Source organism: Pipistrellus hanaki (assembly GCF_964339955.1).
Source record: "Pipistrellus hanaki genome assembly, chromosome: 12".
Taxonomy (NCBI): domain Eukaryota; kingdom Metazoa; phylum Chordata; class Mammalia; order Chiroptera; family Vespertilionidae; genus Pipistrellus; species Pipistrellus hanaki.
In genome coordinates this window covers 4,906,461-4,926,309 of record NC_140514.1, presented here as the reverse complement: position 1 = coordinate 4,926,309, position 19,849 = coordinate 4,906,461, and the positions used below count along the sequence as shown (strand labels likewise).

Here is a 19,849-nt window from a genome sequence, read left to right as displayed (position 1 = left end):
CAAGCTGGCCGACGCTGCGGCTCTCCTTTGAAGGGCGCTGCACGGAGGGACATGCCTCGCTGACCCACATTCTGCAACGGCCCTGGGGGAGGGGCACCCCCAGAAACAAGCTTCTTGCTCCTCACACAGCAAACACACATATTTTCTCACCACCAGCGGGGCCGCGGCCAGGAAATCACACAGACCCCAAATACAGAGCAGGCCCAAAGAAAACAGAGGGACAAGACTCCAGGTCTGCTGTTCACGGGGCACTGAAGTTCAGGGCAAGGTCCTCCCCAGGGGGTCACATGGTCCAGATCAAACCCTCCCCAGAGGCCCTGCGCTGTGTTTATGCAGGTGAATCGGGAGGCAGGGGACCTGGGAAGAGGATGGGTCCTGAGTGGCTCTTCTGTGCCAGGCGTTGCGCTGTGGCCTCCAGGTTCCTTGTTTTCCCTCTCTCTGTGAGGTCGGGATTATTATCATTCCTCTTTTACAGATCCGTGAGGTTAAGCAACGTGCAGAGACCCCTGGGCAGCAGCAGCACTTGCGTTCAAAGCCCAGCCTGCAGACCATGCTGCTCACCAGAGCTCTTGGTCCCTGCCACCCATGCGCAGGAAATCGGTTGGTGACAGTGCAGGGGCAGCGTGACGTGTGTATGTATACATAGGCATTCAACCCTCTCTTCTTTGTAATTTTCTTTTTTTTCCTCTTTTAAAGCCACCTAATAAAGTCTCTCTGTCCCCTTCATCCCTCTCCGATCGTGGGATCTCTGAGCAAACTGATGGACAGCAAGCTGAAGGCCCCAGGCCAGGAGGCATTGCCCTGCTTTGCTCTACGCAAGGCTTGCATCTAGCGAGCAGAATCATCAGGACAGGACGTCGTGGAGACTAGACAGCTTACAGACAGGCACTGGGAAAGCCGGGGCGGCCTTCCCCAGCACACCACGGCTCCAGGTGCAGCCATGGCTGTGACACGCACACAAGGAGGACACACATGGAAGTCCTACTTAGCACTTGTGCATCTGGCCTGCATACAACAGGAAACGGGATAATGTTGTTCCCTTTGGATGAGGCATGGCCAGCTGATTAATGATGTGAGGGAGAGTGGGCCGAGAAGGGGAGCCTACAAATGTTTCTTTTAGGAGAGCCGGAGCAGGCGCCGGGAAAGAAAGGTGTGCATTGTGAGGGGGCAGCGGGCAGTGTTGGGCTAATTAGGGCTCGGTTAATGCTGGTGAGTGTCGAACATTCTTGCTAATGGCTGTTGCTAATGGGAGGAATGGGATCATTTGTTAACTTTGCTTAGGAAAGTGAGTGGTGAAGGCAGGATGGAGGAAAAAGGAGGTGAGCATGGACCACTTTGGCTAAGCTGAATGAAAAGTGGAAAAAATGCCTCATGATTTTTTTTTTTTAAACAGAGCAAGACCCAATGTGACACGGGCCTTTGTGTAAAAGGGGTCACCCCTTTGTATGGCGCCTGCCCGATTTTCAAGCCCTTTGGTCATTTTCCAACTAACCTTTCCCCCTGTGCAACAGGCAGATATTTTTGAATGAAATTGCTTTGGAGGTTTGTGTTGTTAAAAACTTACTGGAAATTGTGCTATGTCCTTTTAGTTGCATGATTTTATTCAAGTTTTACAACAAAATTACGCAACGTATAGTACATTTAATTCCTGCTTTACAGATGGGAGAATTAAAGCTCAGAGCCCTCGTCTACAGAAATGAATTGGCACTGCTATTGCTAAGGCCTTATATTTTATATGCCTTTATTACGTTTAAGACTCACCCCAGAAAATTTTTCAAAAATATTTTTCTAAATCACCAGTGTCTAGTTTTATTTTATTTTCTAATCCAGCAAATACTTGCACTCCAGGGGCCACACACACAGCTCTCTGGCCCTCTGAATCCGCAGTAACACCTGAGTCACGTGGGTAATCAAGATGGACCGACTCGAGAAAGAAGAACTTCCACTGTTCTTCACTGGCAAATTCTGAATGGCATTCTCTCCTCTCTGGATAGCCTTCCCAGGTTTTGTACTTTGCCACCTGGACCTCCATAAGCAGAATGCTGGCATAAACGCCACTGGGCAGAGCCTAGGTATATGCACATCTGACTCCAGTCAACATTTTGGGCAAGGAATTGCCACTTACCAGCTTTTGGCCAGAGTGTTTGCATGTACAACATGTCCCACAAACTACAGTATTCCTCTTCACATGGACAAGGGAATGGGTAACCATGGCAAGAATCAAAAATGGATGGAGAGTGCTCACAAAGATGTTCCCATGTTTGTGGTATTCCCAAATGCCTTTTAAGAAGTTCCTTTACAAAAAAATTATCCTCAACCCCCCATTCCAATCCTCCACCCCCCCTCTCATACCCCCACCCCTCTATTGATTGACCACTGATTAGGCTCATACCATAATCAATAAAGAAATTAAAAATAAATAAATAGATAAATAAATAAATAAAAATTATCCACAACCAGAACCAACAAAGATAATTTCAGTATAATAACTAATTTCTGGTGACTTGGAAAGGCTGCATGAAAAGGTCACAATTCTGTTGCATCTTAGCTTATTACCAAGGTTGAACTCATGCAGAGAAGAGTCTGTCTAAGCCAAACAAAAAGCACCCTGCTGTGATGGTTGATTTTATGTGTCAACTGGACTGCGCTAAGGGAGGCCCGGATGGCTGGTAAACATTTATTCCTGTGTGTGTCTATGAGGGTGCTTCTGAAAGAGATCAGCATCTGAATCAGTAAACTAAATAAAGAAGGCTGCTCTCACCAGTGTGGGCAGGCATCATCCAATCTCCTGAGGCTCCAAACAAGTTGGAGGGAGGGAAAACTCTCTCTTCTTGAATGGGACATCCAGCTTTTCCTCCTACCCTGAGACATCAGAGCTCCTGGCACATGGGCCTTCAGACTCCAAAACTTCAACCAACATCCCCTCAGGCCTTTGACCTTCAGACTGGGACTTCTACCATCATCCCGGCTGGTTTTCTGCACTTCAGACTCAGGCTGAATTACACCATTAACTTCCCTGGTTCTCCAGCTTGCAGATGACATTCTGTGAGACTTCTCACCCTTCATAATCACATTAACCAATTCCCATAATAAATCTCTTTTTATATGCCTATATATCTACATATCTATATTTATATTCAGATAGGTAGGTAGGTAGGTAGGTAAATTGATAGATAGATAGATATCCTATTGGTTCTGTTTCTCTGGAGAACCCTGACCAATAAAGCGGCCTGCATGTATGTGTAGTTTTCCATGCTCAATAACAAAGTAAAGAATTAGAAAATAATTTTAAAAAACAAATAAAATCTGAAAAAAGCACAAATCATGCTTTAATGTCACTCATCATTTTGAATGAAATCATTAGTTATATATTTATATCTCAATACATAAAATAATTTAAATAGTCATTAGCCTTGTAATCTATTCTAGGCTATGTATGATGGGAGAAGACCAATACTCGAGGAACTTATTGACTAGATAAATGCTGAATTACAGGAAGAGACCCAAAGCAAAAGCTGTTTGTGAGTATAGGCTAGAAGGACCAGTCAGAAACCAAATGCTCTCTCAAGCCCTCATCTCTGAAAAGTCTTCCTGTCCTAATTTGTAGAACTTGAGTCTCAGAGCTCACCAGCTTTCATTCCCTAGTGCCTGCCCTCTAGTGCCTGCCCTCTTGCTCTGTCACTAACACTATGGAAAGAGTTAAACTGACACTTGATTGGTTATAGAAGTACACACATAGTAAATAATTTTAAAATTCTGTTCCTAGATTGCATTGGGAATTAAATTAAAGATTTTTCTCTTTGAACTCTACAGTGTAGCTGTGGCAAAAATATGGGGAAAAAAGCAATAGCTAACATGGATTAAAAACTTATGCATGCCAACCACTGTGTTAAATATTTCATACTATTTCAACTGCCACAGCTATCATTTGATGTTGATACCATTATTATCTCCACCTTCTGAGGAAATTGAGACTTATGGGAATTAAACAACCTGCTGAGGATCACGGTGATATGGGACGTGAAAGGATTGAAACCCAGGCAGTGTAACCTAGAACCTGCATGTTTTATTCTCTAGAAGACCCCTCAGAGGACTTTAATTAAGGCTATCTAAAACCTCTCCTGATATCCAAACTAAGCTTCAACTCCAATGAAGACAGTCCCCAGAAATCTGTCTCAATCCCTAATGATTTGACCAACTCAAATTGGCATGGAACTTGGGTAAAGATAAAATCAGAATTAGACAAATATTATTGGAGCCTATAAACCCAAGCTGGGGACTGGATTTTACATATTCTTCTCTGCATGTACACAGAAGGGACATATGTGTGTTTAAATGTTTAAGGATAGGATGAACAGCAAGACAGACGGTGTAAGTATTATTCTACCACACTGTCCAGCCAGAGGGAAAATGCTTTGACCTTATGAAACAAAAATGGTCTTGCTGTGAAAGAAACACCAAACACTAAAGCTAAACTGAAGTCTAACCTCCATATCTAGAACAAATTCTCAGCTGGCAAAAGTCACCTCTATATTTGCAGAAAGTTCTCCAAACTCTGTCAGGATGAACGATAATAAATGATTGGGTCCACAAATGAGTTTGTCATTAATTTTGACAGTACCAGAAATTGCACAGCCATATATGGGATTGATGTGCTGAGTGATAGAGTAATGCTAAAAGATATTTTAAAAGGAAGTCGTAGAATTAATATTGCTACACATTAAATATTTGGGTGTTCAAATATCAATTCCTAAAGACCCAGAAAATGATGATGAGTGGTTGTACTCAAATATATGAATAAGTCACATTTTATAGTCATGGATTCCCAGTCAGTTTGTTACTATGGAGTCACATGTGATGTCATAAATTTGACATTCTATGCACGCCTGGACTGAGCAACAGAAGAAACAGAAAATGGCGCTAGAGAGATGAACACCTGCATAACAGCAAAAGAATTTCAATAGTTAAAGAAATGAGTCAAACATCTCTGAAACAGAAGAAGAAGGTGAGTGAAGTAGACATCCTAGAATCTTACCAAAGAGTCAAAGAATGTTAAATATCCATCCTTCATTGACCTCTGGGGCTTCTCTGAAATTATGGAATTATTTCAGATGAAATATCAAATTATTTCCCTACTACATGTAGGGAAAATAGAGGCAGAAGTAAATGATCAGAGGGGAGAAAAGGAGATGAAAGTATACAATATAAGTCCATCCGATAAATCAGCACTTAGGGAGGATAGGCGCATACGTTAGTTCAGTGTTTCCCAACCTTCTCTCATGATGAGAATCACCTGGTGGAGTTGTTAAAACACAGATTCCTGAATCCCAACTAAGAAGTGCTAAACTAGAATTTTTGAGAACATATAGGTAAAATTGCATACCTAACTTAGTGCTCTGTATATAACATCTGTGTTAGAGCACTAGTTAGGTATACAATTTTACCTATATGTTCCCAAAAATTCTAGTTTAGCACTTCTTAGTTGGGATTCAGGAATCTGTGTTTTAACAACTCCACCAGGTGATTCTCATCATGAGAGAAGGTTGGGAAACACTGCTTAGTTTTAGGAGGTGAAAACAGTTGCTGACCCCTGGATAATTCTTCCCCAGCATATCACATACTACAATTTTTAAAAACTTTTTTTAATTGATTTCAGAGAGGAAGGGAGAGGGAGAGAGAGCTAGAAACATCAATGCTGAGAATCATTGATTGGCTCCCTCCTTATATGTCCCTTATTGTGGATGGAGTCCGCAGCCCAGCCACATGTGCTTGACTGGAATCAAACCTGAGACTCTTCAATCGGCAGCCTGACACTCTACCCACTGAGCCAAACCAGCTAGGGCCCGTATTACAAATTTTAAATGATATATGCCTCATGCCTCAAACCTATAAACCACCGAATTTCTACCTTAAAAATTATATAGTCCCGCCAAAACCGGTTTGGCTCAATGGATGGAGAGTCGGCCTGCAGACTGAAAGATCCCAGGTTCGATTTCGGTCAAGGGCATGTACCTTGGTTGCGGGCACATCTCCAGTAGGGGGTGTGCAAGAGGCAGCTGATTGATGTTCCTCTCTCATCGATGTTTCTAGCTTTCTACCCCTCTCTCTCTTCCTCTCTGTAAAAACTCAATAAAATATTTTTAAAAAAATTATATAGTCCTTTGAATTGTTTTTACTCATGCTTAGCAGAACAGGGCAAAAAAAATGTCAAACTTTATATATATTAGCAAAGAGATGAATGTTAATTTTAATGTATCCTTTTGTCCCCAGGCCCCAAGTTTCTAATGCCCTTGAGATTAAAATTAATAAACATCCTTTGTTTCTATATTAAGAATGATTCTACACCAAAATACACAAAAGACAATCTAGAAACAGAGAAAAGACGGGAATCTGAAAAATCAGTTCGCCTCAGCTCTCAGGTGAGTTGACCGTTTTATAGTTGCTGAGAGAATTAAAAAAGCAGAGAACATAATAGAAATATTCTGGGAAAGGGAGTTCTGGGAGACTGAGCTATTGAGGTTTGTATTAAGGGATACAATACTTCTGATGGAGAGGTTAAGGAAAAGCTAGGAGAAGCTGGTCCCTGCCTTCCCTACAGTACACATCCCCATGGAAAATACGGTGTAGAAACCAAAGCCATCTCCTCTGCTCAGCCTTTGGGAGGAGACTGGTCTTTGTTCAAGTCAGGGAGGGCAGGGGAGTCTGGCCATCGCATTGACTATTTTCTGCCCAATCTTTCAGATGAGGCGTGCAGTCAATCCGAATCACTGGCTGAGATGTTGCCCCATGCGTCCTCATCTGTCGTGTAGACACTGCCTTAGGGCAGCTGAGGGAACAGTCCTTCCTGGCCCCTGCCGCACATTACGAATTTATATTCACATGTGCCTGTTTTCGAATCAGGGCCAGCAGGTCACCATGATCAGGGTGAGCAGAGATCCAACTACCGATTTCCTAGGGGAGCCACAGTCAGTCTGGGTGAGGGGGAGGATGTGGGACACAGAAACTCTTCCCCTCTCCTCTCCGTGGTCTCCTTCCATGTGGTTCCGCTCAGAGGGAGTGCTAGAGTGCTCTATTCCCTCTTACACATTGGAGCCCCGTTACAGCCTTGTTCAGGGACCAGCTGCCCTCATCTTTGTAGTCTCGTAAAAAAAATGGGGATATGTCTTTTTAGCATCTGTTCATAGGCTTATTCTTAAGGGGAACTGTGGGGAAAGGGAGAAACAATGGTCAACTCTACGGAGGACCATTGAAGAGTGACAGGTGAAAAAAAAGATGAGGTGTCAGATTTGTTTCTTGCTTTTTGAATGCTCTTCCAGATATATCCCCACTTTACTGATCCTCAATGAAGTGAGGACTGGGCCAGATTGAATTAAGGGTCATAGTGGCCAGCGATCTCGTCACTGGGGTTTGCTTTGTTTAGCTGGACATGGCTATTCTGTAGGCACGAGCATGGGAGGGTTGGTTGGTGGCATATTACACCCTGGATCTCTTCTCTCCTCAAAAGGGATCACAAGAAGTGCTGCCGAAGACAGAGTCTCGAGGGTACGTTGTGCGAAACCAGTGGTCTGGAACTTCACGGAACACAACCCCCAAAGTCCCATCCGTAGAAGAACAAAGAAGCAAGAGCACCATACTTAAGGTAGAGATGGGGATGAAAGGATGGAGTACATGACAGCATAATAGTAACAACAGTAATGATACTTCTGATGATGATGGTTAACATTTGTTGATGTTTCTATGTGCCAGCCCCTGTTCTATATACTTACACTCCCCTGCCCCCAATAACACTTATTTTACAGCTGAAAAAAGAAAAACCACATAGAATAACTTGCCTAAGATTTCACATTAATAATGCTAACGGAGCTAGATTAAAATCCAAGGCCGCTACATCTTTAATCATTTACACTGAAATGATTCAACTTTATGGTTTCCCCCTTCCTCTCTTCCTTCCACGAAACTGCGGAGTACTCAAGAGTAAGAACGAATGTTGGAAAGGGCAACAATGAAGATAAATTGCTGATGAGTCTTTGTGTAGCGCTTTGGGCCCTTACGTAGAAGAAAAAGTTCATTTTGAGATTAAGTTCTTGGTTGCAGAGAGCGGGTTGCACAGATCCCGCCACTGGGAAAACTTACCTTCCCATCAATCCATCTAGCTCTGTGCAGACTGGCTCAATAATCTAACCAAGAAAATGCCTTTCAAAATATGCGAAACATTCATAGCAACGGAAATAACATATGGGTGCTTGATGATCTATTGCACACCTTAGTAAAGGAGAGCTGTGTCTAGAATGGTTCCTTCCTACTTAGGAAGGTTACTCTCTCTGGAGTTCAACAGACGCCAGTGGAAGGGAGACACTGGGCTATGCAGCCTTTCAGCCTCCAGGGATCACACTTAGTCACAGGGCAAAGACATGTCTCCTAGGTGCTCTGTAGAGTCTTTGGGGGGAACATCTGGTGTAGGTGCTCATGGGGTTAACCGGAGCTCACAAATGGAGGCAGTGGCAAGCAAGACCCTTTACTCAAACTTCCCTGGAAGTCTCTGATTGGGCAGGTATCCATACAGAAGTCAAATGACAGTACTTTGCAAAGGGTGTGCCATCTGCTAAGGGTAAGAAAGAGAGCCTGTGCCACAGCTACTACTAAAAATAAAGAAAAGAAAAGAGTAACGGGGGAGGGGGAGCAATGAAAGCTGACTGTGTCCGTGTCTATTAACAGAAACTAATAATATCTGGGGCCTTGAAATGTCTAAGCCCCTTGAAGCCCCACTTAAAAGAGCTGAGGTGTCTCAGAGGGAAGCTAGGGGAGGGTGAGAGTAAGGGAGAGAGATCAACCAAGGACTTGTATGCATGCATATAAGCCTACTCAGTGGTCAAAGACAACAGGGGGGAGGGGGCATGAGTGGGGGGGATTGGGAAGGTAATGGGGGTATGAAGACAAATATATAATACCTTAATGAATAAAGAAATTTAAAAAAAGAATGAGTTATGAGCAGAAGCTGAGGGAACAAAAAAAAAAAAGAAGGATCAATAAAGATAATCCTACCTAATAAAAGAGTGGTATGCAAATTAACCATCACTCCACTATGCCCACAAGCCATGCCCACCAGCCAATCAGAGCTAGTATGCAAATTAACCCCAACCAAGATGGCTCCAGCCATAGAGAGCAGTTGAGAGGCTTGGGTTTTCCTGACAATAGAGAAAGCCAAGCTTTCCACACACCCTGGCCAGCCTAGGCCTCCACTCAAGAATACGGTTTCAATTATAAAAGATAAATCCCAAGAAAAATGGTGGCAGCACAGAGCTGGAGAGAGCCAGCTAGGGTTGCCCCAGCAATAGAGGAAGCCAAGTTTTCCACCTGCCCTGGCCGGCCTAGGCCTTCACTCAAGGATACAAAGTTTCAATTATACAAGGTAAACAAATTCAAACAGAAATGGCGGCAGCCACAGACTGAGCAGGAGACTTGGCTCTGCTCCAGGCTATAAAGTTTCAATTGTAGAAGGTAAATAAATTCCAGATACCAGGGTCTCTGCTTGGGTCTTCGGGGGGCATGGCTGACCTGCAAACTACAAGTCCCTTGCACAGGCCGCCCCACGCCCGAAGGGAACTCCCACCCTGATCCAGGACATTCGTCAGGGCAAACCAGTTGGCCCCCACCCATGCACCAGGCCTCTATCCTATCTAATAAAATAGAGTAATATGCATATTGACCATCACTCCAACACACAACAGCTGCCCCCATGTGGTCAAAGATTCTGCCCCCAAGTGGACACAAAATGGCCACCATAAGATGGCCAGCAGGGGAGGGCAGTTGGGAGGCACCAGGCCTGCAAGGGAGGGCAGTTGAGAGGGACCAGGTCTGCAAGGGAGGCCAATTGGAGGCAATCAACCCTGCAGGGGAGGGCAGTTAGAGGTGACCGGGCCAGCAGAGGAGGGAAGTTGGGGCAAACAGGCTGGCACAGGAGCAGTTAGACATTAATCAGGCTGGCATGGGAGTGGTTAGGGAGTGATCAGGCTGGCATGCAGAAGTGGTTAGGGGCAATCAGGAAGGCAGGCAGGCAAGCAGTTGGGAGCCAGCAGTCCTGGATTGTGAGAGGGATGAACATCCCTTGAGAGGTCCCAGATTGAAGAGGGTGCAGGATGGGCTGAGAGACACCCCACCCCTGCTCCACCCTGTGCACAAATTTTGTGCACCGGGCCTCAAGCTAGAGAGATAAAAATAAATAAATAAAAATAAAAATAAAAGAGCTGAGGTGAACCAGGAGCCAATGAAAGGATAAGCAAGGACCAGAGGCTAGGGGACAGCTCCTTGCCTCCTGCTGGGTTGGGGGACAGGGGTCCCAAGACCAGAGTGCATCTCAGATGCCCATTTTCTTGCTCCAGGCCCCCACAAGCTCCACAACCTCCCGGACTTCCTCCACCACCCACAGCCAGACAGAGTCTCAGCACGAGCTATCAGACCACGCCACCCCGTCCACGCCGCCCGTGCTGTGCACGCCACCCACACCGCGCACGCCACCCACGCCACGGACGCCACCCACGCCGCGCACGCCACCCACGCCGCGCACGCCACCCACGCCGCGCACGCCACCCACGCCGCGCACGCCACTCACGCCCGTGGACTCCAATCCTTGCACGCCCCTGGAGCCCCAGCCTCAGCCCCAGCCTCAGCCCTTGACCCGGCGCAGCTTCAAGATGCATGAGGCCCATGACAACTGGAGTCACAGCATGATACGTGACAGGGACAGGGACAGGGACAGGGACAGGGATGCCCGGGACGGCCGGGACTCCAGGGAGTCCCCGAGGGACTCCCGGGAGCCACAGCAGCGGGATTACCCGCGCACGCCCCCCCTGGAATGGAAGCCCTTCCCTCAGCGCCGGAACACCTACAACTCCCAGGACCGGGACTACATGGCTGACATGGCCCGGCCGCGGGATGATGACGACGACGACGAGGAGGCCTACTGGTCATCAGTGAAGACACTGTACGAGAAGAACCCGGGCTGCTCACGCCCCCGGCCGGTGAGCAGAGCCTGCAGAGCCTGGTAGCCTGGGCCCCGCTCTGCGCAGCCCCAGAGCCCACGCCCCTCCCAGCATCTCTCCTCTCCATGCTGGAGGGAAGTCCAAGTGCATCCCAAAGCCCCTCTTGCAGTCTCTGGTGGTGGTGGTGGTGGTTTTGGTGATGGTGGTGATGGGGTGGGGGTTAGGGGAGTAGAGGGTGGGAGGTGGAGGTGTAAGGGTGATGGTGGTGGTGGTGGTGGTGGTGGTGGTAGTGGTGGTGGTAGTGGTGTTAGTGATAGTGGTGGTGGTGGTGGTAATAGTGGTAGTGGTGGTGGTAGTGATAATGGTGGTGATGATTATGGTGGTGGTGGTGATGGTGGTGATGGGGTGGGGGTTAGGGGAGTAGAGGGTGGGAGGTGGAGGTGGAAGGGTGATGGTGGTGGTGGTGGTGGTGGTGGTGGTGATAGTAGTGGTGGTGTTGGTGGTGGTGATGGTGGTGGTGGTGGTAGTGGTGGTGGTAGTGGTGTTAGTGGTAGTGGTGGTGGTGGTGGTGATTGTGGTGGTGATGGTGATAGAGGTGGTGATGGTGATGGTGGTGGTGGTGGTGGTAGTGGTGGTGGTGGTAGTGGTGATGGTGGTAGAGTGATTGTGGTGATGGTGATGGTGGTGGTAATAGTGGTAGTGGTGGTGGTGGTGATAATGGTGGTGATGATTATGGTGGTGGTGGTGATGGTGGTGATGGGGTGGGGGTTAGGGGAGTAGAGGGTGGGAGGTGGAGGTGGAAGGGTGATGGTGGTGGTGGTGTTGGTGGTGATAGTAGTAGTGGTGGTGTTGGTGGTGGTGATGGTGGTGGTGGTGGTAGTGGTGGTAGTGGTGGTGATGGTGGTAGAGGTAGTGATTGTGGTGGTGGTGGTGGAGGTGGTGATGGTGGTGGTGATGGTGGAGGTGATGGTGGAGGTGGTGGTGGTGGTGATGGTGATGGGGTGGGGGTTAGGGGAGTAGAGGGTGGGAGGTGGACCTGGGGAGGTGGTCCAGGCCTTAGCTGTTTCCAACATCCCAGTGCCCCAAACAAGAGCTCATCTGTGTCCTTCCCACCCTGCCCTGGGATGAGTCCTATTTCTGACCGCTTCCCGCCTGTGTGACCGCCCCTGTCCCCGGCCCCTCTGTCTACAGGCCAAACCCAAGCACGCCCTCACCATCGCTGTGTCCTCCCGGGCTCTGTTCAACATGGTGGACGGCAGGAAAGTCTACGAGGAGGAGGGCCTGGAAAAGTACATGGAGTACCAGCTCTGCAACGAGAACGTCATCCTGACGCCAGGACCCGCCTTCCGCTTCGTCAAGGTACCGGGAGGACCCAGGCCCGCCCCGGGGATCTGCCTCCTCCAGGTTCCAGGTCCCCTCACAGTCCCTAGCCCCTCTTTGCCGTTCTTGCCTTTGGAATTGACCCCAGTCCAGTTTCTGCTTTCACAGAGGCTCCCAGAATGCTGAGGGAGGGCTGGGCCTAGATCTGAGAGGCTGTGCTTTCCTAGGCGGAGTCCTAACCATGAGACCAGTTCCCTCCTCAGAAGGAGCAGTAGTCAGAAAAAAAAAAAAAAAAATGAATTTACAGTTCCAAGCACTAGCAGAATAAAACATCTCCTTAAAACCTTAAAATGAGATGAAATTCATTCTTGCTGCTTTTGCCCCAAACCTAGCACATTTTTTTTAAAAAAAAATCAAAATATTCTAGGCACTTAGGGGCATGATTTTAATGAAGTACAGGTATCTAAACTTATACAGACATGTATAGCCCTTTCACTGTGATTCCCTATACAATATAATTTACACAAATATTACACAGTAGCATCATATCCAGGCAGAAACAATCGACATCTCCATTGTAAGTAGAGAGTATGTATGGGGCAAGGGAGGAAGCCACACACCTATTCTGAAGACTCCTGCTTAGAAATGGACATAGTGTTCTTTGGCAACACACACACTAAAACTGGAACAACACAGACCATTAGCATGGCCCCTGTGCAAGGGTAACTATGCATTTTCACGGAGTATTCTATATTTCTCACAATAAAAAACAATCATCCATCCAAGTGCCCATAAATAGTCAATGGAATAAAGAAGATGTGGTACATATATCCCGTGGAATATTACTTGGCTATAAAAAAAAGAATGAAATCTTACCATTTGCAACAGCAAGGATGGACTATAAAGTACGCTAAGTGAAACAAGTCAGGCAGAGAAAGACAAATCCTATGATTTTGCGAACATGTGCAATCTAAAGAACAAAGTAAATAAATAAAACAAAAAGGAAACAGACACATAGATACAGAGAACAAATTAAGGGTTGCCAGAGGGAAGGGGCTTTGGAAGTAAAAGAAAAAGGGGGAAGGGACTAAGAAATATGAATTGGTAATTACAAAATAGTCATGGAGATATAAAGTATAGCCTAGGGAATGTAGTCAATCAAATTGTAATACCTATGTATGGTGCCAAGTAGGTACTAGAATTATTGGGGGGGCGGGGGGGAATCACTTCAGGAATTATATAATTGTCTGACCACCGTGCTGGTATAAACTGATACTGAATGTGAATTATAGTTGACAAGTAATATAATAATCATCAGCCTTTACAAAACAAAAAATAAAGTTGTACAAGGGCTAGCCTAACCTTCTCTCTGCCTACTCAACAGAGACAATGCTAGTAGACCCAATGTTAACAATTTCAATAAATATTATCACGGACTCACTAATCAATGACCGAAGTCCTATGTGTGAGGGGCATAAAGTACAGAAATGAATGACATCGACTCACCTCCAGGGAGTCCTACCTCTCAGGGAAGCGCCTTCAGAGCTTGACTTTGACCCTGACGAAATCCCTTCCCTCAGACTCCTAGGGCTCACCTTGCCCGGCCCTCTTACACACACACACGCTCATGTTTGTACCCCACAGGCCCTGCAGCATGTCAATGCTAGACTCCGCGATCTGTACCCTGAAGAACACGAATTATTTGATATTGTACTGATGACTAATAACCATGCCCAAGTGGGAGTGCGGCTTATAAACAGCGTCAATCACTACGGTAAGTAAAATAAATACCATGTGGAAGCGGGGCTCGGCGCTCGGGAAGAGAGGGGCCACGTGATTGTGCTAACTGTGGCCTAACGAAGGCAGTGTCTTTGATACCGACACCCCCTTCTGCGTGCAGAATGTTTATTTGCCCATGTCAGAACAAGAGGGGCCATGTTCATTTTTAACTTCGGCCCGGAGCTGGGCCCAAAGCTCTGGACTTAACTTGTCAAGTGTGAATTTCAAAGTCTTAATCCCGGGCCCCGCGATGCATTTCTGGTTTATGTTCTTCCCTTCTGAACCTGACTTCAAGGGGCCGTCACCCCAGAGGCTTGTGCTGGGTGATCAAACCCCTTGCTCACCGCAGATCCATGGGAAAGGTTTCAAGGTTCGCACCTTGCCTTTCCACTCTTAAACTCGGGTTTTCCCTGGCTGCGCTCCCCGCACATCAAAAGTCTCTTCGGAGTCTTTCCATCCGTGTGCTGAAGAGGGAAGTCCCCCTTCTCCCTGTTATGGAATTACCTGGCTTCTTATTTGGGGACTTGAGCCTATTTCCTAAGTGACATCAGTTTTATGGGGATGTCAAGCCAAAATAAGGTGTAAATGTGGCATACTTAAACGCTTGGTTGAAATTGGGCATATGTATAAATAATGAAGATATATTACAAAGTTATAAATTGTATGGACCTAACTATGTACTTTGAAAAATGTTTGCCTTTCAAAAATGCAGCTTTCATAGTGCGAGGACATGAAAATAACATATGTAAGAGGTTTAGCATAGAAGACGCGTAGATTACTCACTCAATAAAGGGCAGCTATGAGTTGATTTAGTAGGTGAGTTATGTCTCTTTATCCCTCACCACACTGAGCCCACAAAGGTAGTAGCACACAAAAACATCTTTGTGATTCACTTATTCAATCTGCTAATTAACTGACTGAGCCCAATCTTCTCATGCAGCCTTGTTCATGGAATAACAACCTGTCACTCAGGAGAAGAGTTAGTCATTTGCCTTCTCCAGATGTTGAAGGCATTTTGTATACCTCTCTGCTCTGGCCCTTGTTACTTTATAATTATCTGCTTACAAGCCTGGCTCCTCAGTGAACTGTCCCTTTGAATAAGGGACAATGTTCTAGGCATGTCTAAAGCCCCAGTGCCACCACATAATTTCTGTTCATTAAATCAATGTAAGTAAGGCTTGTAGAGTGCAGTGTGGTGTCACAGATGCCCAGTGCTGGCACAAGTGAAAGAGTGAGAGCATTTTGTTAATACCACCACAGACACTTGCACTCAACTGTTGGAGGACCCCACCCACTCTCTAGGTCCATATGGGTGTCAGACTCAAAATGCCGCTTTTTGTTATATGCAGCTGCACAGTTTATCATCTATCTATGAACACTCTGATTGGGTACATATAGTCTATGCATATTATACTTTAATTACTTACATATTATTTAACCATGTTTTGCTTTTTTAATAATCCTGCACCAAAACATCTATACATAAATCTTTATCAGAGTTGCAGAATATTCTCTTAGAATAAAGTCCCCCAAAAATGCAATCCTAGGTCAAAATGTATAAACCTGTTAAAAGTGCTCGATATATTTTGTCAAATTACTTTTTAGATCACTTGTACTAATGTGTACTCTCATCCATAGTATTTTTTACAAACCTCTCACCAGCATCTAGTATTTGTACTAATTGTTGATTTAAAAGACATTTGATAGTATATTAGTGTTCAGTCTGTTATTAATTCCATTTGAACTTCTGAGTCAGGAAAGGGAGACCTTTTGTTGATGTTTTGAAAAAAATTGTTCAATTCCAAGCACAACTTTTTATTACTATTGTATTGTTACTGAAGAAAGACAGAAAGGGTACTTAAAATAGAACCACACCTTAACTGGCCTTTGCAACAAGTCAGGCGGCTGCAGCTGAAGGACAAGAGTCGATAGGAACCAGTGGGTTTAGACAAAATGTTAGGTGTTGGTGTCCTTTTCTGTAACGAAGGCAATAACGCCTGCCAGTTATCATGAGACTACACTGGCAATGTCAATGTGGATGGACTCCCTAAATTGTCATGCATCAAACACATCAACTATTATATAAAATACTGGTGCTAAGAGGGTACTTCTCATTTTCCCATATTGGCACTCAGAAGGGAATTCTAAAACCTCAGAGGGCCCTCCGTCATTCCTCAGGTAGCTCTCCCTTGCATTTACAGTAGCAGTTTTGTCTTTAGTCTGGGACATAACAGAGTCTTTCTTGCCCCATAACAGGCTTGCTCATTGACCGCTTCTGTCTGACCGGTGGGAAAAGCCCTGTCGGCTATTTGAAGTCATATCTTACCAACTTCTACCTGTCTGCAGACTGTGAAAAAGTCCAAGAAGCACTACAAGAAGGTAGAGGCGTGGTTTGATCCCGGTAGTCCATGGAGAGGTTCCGTTGGGCTTCCCCTATGCCTATTGTTGGACTTCATTAAGAGGTTTCTGCAAGTGGCAGCCCTGAAGTTTGTCTTCTAGGGCTTTGGCTTTTCTGGAGGTGGACATCTGCAGTGATCGTCTTACACCCACTTGACACTTTCCTATTCCTTGTACCAGTGCGGTGCAGGGACAGCTGTGTTGAGATGTGTGGGTTGTGGAGAGGAGCCAAGTCCTCAGGGAATAAGAGTGAGAGATGAAACGCAAGGTCTGGGAGGGCTTATTGTTTTTTGCATGGGAGAGACTACATCTCATGGCCCTGAGAGTGGGATTAATCAGTCCCCATGGTCTTCTAGGGATCGCCGCTGCCACCATGTTTGACACAGGCAAAGACATGTCTTACTGTGACTCGCAGCTCCGCGTGGCTTTTGATGGAGACTCTCTCCTTTTCTCTGAGGAGATGGAATATCCTACCAAGGAGCACGGGCTGGAGAAATTCTTTCAACATGAAGCACAATGTGAGACTAAGCCTATTGTTCAGGTGGGTTCAAGGAGCTCTAATTAACTCTGATCTCCCTCTTTTCCAATAGATACCGCTATTTGTTCCTTGTGATGGCTGTCAGATGACTTTAGGCAGCCACTCCTCAGTTCTGATCCTTTGCCATTTTCTCCCTTTCTTTTGTTAATTCCTATTTGGACTTTTCTTAAAAAAACATTCTTTTATCTAGCCTTTTGGAAATGTTTCTATGATCTTATGATAATGACTTCACCCATCAAATTATGAGTAACAGAGGTATTGTGGCTTACCAATAAGCCATTTCTGCATAACAGGTTCTCAAAATAGTAAGGTCGTTTCCAGTAGGTCAGTAAACATTTGTTGAACCTCTCTCTCCGTAACCTCAAACTGAATAAAGGGCATTGCTTAATTGAGAAAATCTGTACAACTGACAGCTTGAGTAGAATCGAAGAATGAGCCTCAAATAAGTGCGAACTATGAAAACCTAATCAATCTGAAACTGAACATGAACTTTCTTTGGAACCAGTCCATACACTGAAGGGAGAGTGTTAAAGCCACAGTCTGAAATGAACCAAGCTTCTGAACCAAAGGAAATCTGAAGAACCAAAATATTCTCCAAAGTGAACTAATGGATCATTCAGTCTTAATCTATGAATGTTACCAAGAAATTTAATTGGCCTCTCTTTATCAGCTCTTCTTGAAGTGTAGATACACCTTATTATATTTTATTACATTTGTAAAAGTATGAATAGACAAACTGAAAGCTGAAAAGTCTTACTAACCAATCTTAAGTTACAGCAAGTGATAGTTAAACTGTGTGTGTGTGTGTGTGTGTGTGTGTGTGTGTGTTTAACTTTATAGGCCCTTCCTAAATAGCCACTTTGGAAGACCTGCTTTCATGCTAGGAAGTTGTTCAGTGTTAACAAAGCTCACTGTTGCAAGGAAAATCACTTGTGATATTTTATATTTGTCGGCTTTGCTGAAATTCAGAGCCCATTTTATATTATACATTAACTATTATTGAAATGTGGAAGAGCTACAAACACACACACACACACACACACCCTCCCACCCACCCACCCACACACACACAATTTTAAAAAAATTACCACAAGATAATCTTAAAATACTATCATAGGTAAAGCATTTTTTTTTTTTTTTTTTTTAGATTTTGCATTTATCAGTTACATTTTGGTTACTCTGTAGACTACTAGAAAGACAAAGTCACACATTGGCTTGGGATATATTTAATCAGAGAACCAAACTAAAACAATCATAAAGATTAGGGAGTAGAAAAGAAAGTGCATATCGCATGCCCTTATATAGAAATTATGTAATTAATGAAAGCTGGAGAAACACAGAGGAAAGGGTCTAAGGAAGTCTAAATATGCTGATATCTTCAGCTACAATAGCTGATCACAGCATCAAATGTGAAGCTGATAAATAGAAATCTGAGAATCCTTAATAACACCAATGTAAACAATTAAAATTGGAAGGCTGAAGAAGAAATAGAGATAAAAGAGGTAAAAGTACTCTAATTTCATTATTTCTCATTGTAAGAAATAACAGAAAAATAGTCTTTAATGATGCAAGTGTAAATAAGTAAAATAGTATTTAATGACACCAATGTAAACAATTAAAATTGGAAGGCTGAAGAAGAAATAGAGGATAACTAAAAGGTAAAGAAGTAGCCTAATTTCACTCTCTCATTGTAAAAAGTAATAAATCCTGGATTTTTAAAAAAGACTACTGGAAGTACTATAAAAATTTATAGTTATAAAGGTAACCAGTAGAAGGAAATAATATAAACCTTCCTAAATCTTAGAACACACACACACACACACACACACACACACACACACACACAAGACACTTGTTGTTGAACAATCCTTTAAAATCTTTTAGCATGAAAAATACAATAAAAGTCATAAGACAGAACCATTGCCGTGTAATACCTATAAATATAAATGTCCTAAAAGTCAACTTTTGTTTTAAAAATCAAGACTTCCAAATTGGATCAAATAGCAAAATGCTCCCATAGTACTACAGTTAAAACTAAAAATTGAAGATAAAAGTATAAGACAAGGTTGGATCCATGCCACAAAGGTATGAAACAAAACAAAGAAGTATACCTTATAAGGTTAAAATGTGCAATTCACAAAAAGCAAATTAAGAGGGTAGTACTTTTGGTAATTAACTGAGCTTTATTTAGAATAGCTTTATTTATGTCTGTTGCCTTGGTTTAACTTGTCAAAAGAAATTTCTTTTACTCTTAAAATATCTGTTTAGAGAATAAATTATATCATCATCCTACATTTATTCAAGGAACCCAAGGATGGATCCTTATGAGGCAAAATAGCCACGTAAATGCCAGGAATTTCAGCATTGTGCCATGGGCCTTACGATACTGCATATATCTTTTATAAGCTCTTAAAAGACTCTGTTTTCTCAGCATTCACTTCATTAGCTTCACTCGATCACAGCTATGACATCTGTTCCTTTTACAGGGTCCCCTGAAGTGCTTTCTGGAAGAATTAGGCAGACTGCAAAAGAAGTTCTTTGCCAAAGACCAACGGTTATGTTGCCCTATCAGGACCTACCTGGTTACCGCCAGAAGCGCAGCCAGTTCGGGTGCCCGAGTGCTGAAATTGCTTCGCCGCTGGGGTCTAGAGATAGATGAAGCCCTTTTCCTTGCAGGAGCCTCCAAAGGTCCCATCTTGATGAAAATTCGGCCCCACATCTTCTTTGATGACCGCATGTTCCGTATTGAAGGGGCCCAGAAATTCGGCACCAACTCACCTCATGTACCGTATAGCATAACTCAAAAAATGAACAATTAGAGATGGGGAGGAGAAAT

At 44.4% G+C, this 19,849-nt stretch overlaps 1 protein-coding gene across 1 annotated transcript; it reads left to right on the top strand.

The window, feature by feature from the left end:
• Positions 1–4,972: 4,972 nt before the first annotated feature.
• On the top strand, positions 4,973–19,832 carry LOC311631124 (cytosolic 5'-nucleotidase 1B-like; the record flags this gene model as incomplete). Its single annotated transcript, XM_084900945.1, has 10 exons — positions 4,973–5,005; positions 6,333–6,419; positions 6,742–6,924; positions 7,505–7,639; positions 10,380–11,018; positions 12,171–12,338; positions 13,944–14,073; positions 16,335–16,457; positions 16,832–17,016; positions 19,500–19,832. The coding sequence occupies 10 exons, from the start codon at positions 4,973–4,975 to the stop codon at positions 19,830–19,832; spliced, it is 2,016 nt and encodes a 671-aa protein (XP_084757071.1).
• Positions 19,833–19,849: the final 17 nt, after the last annotated feature.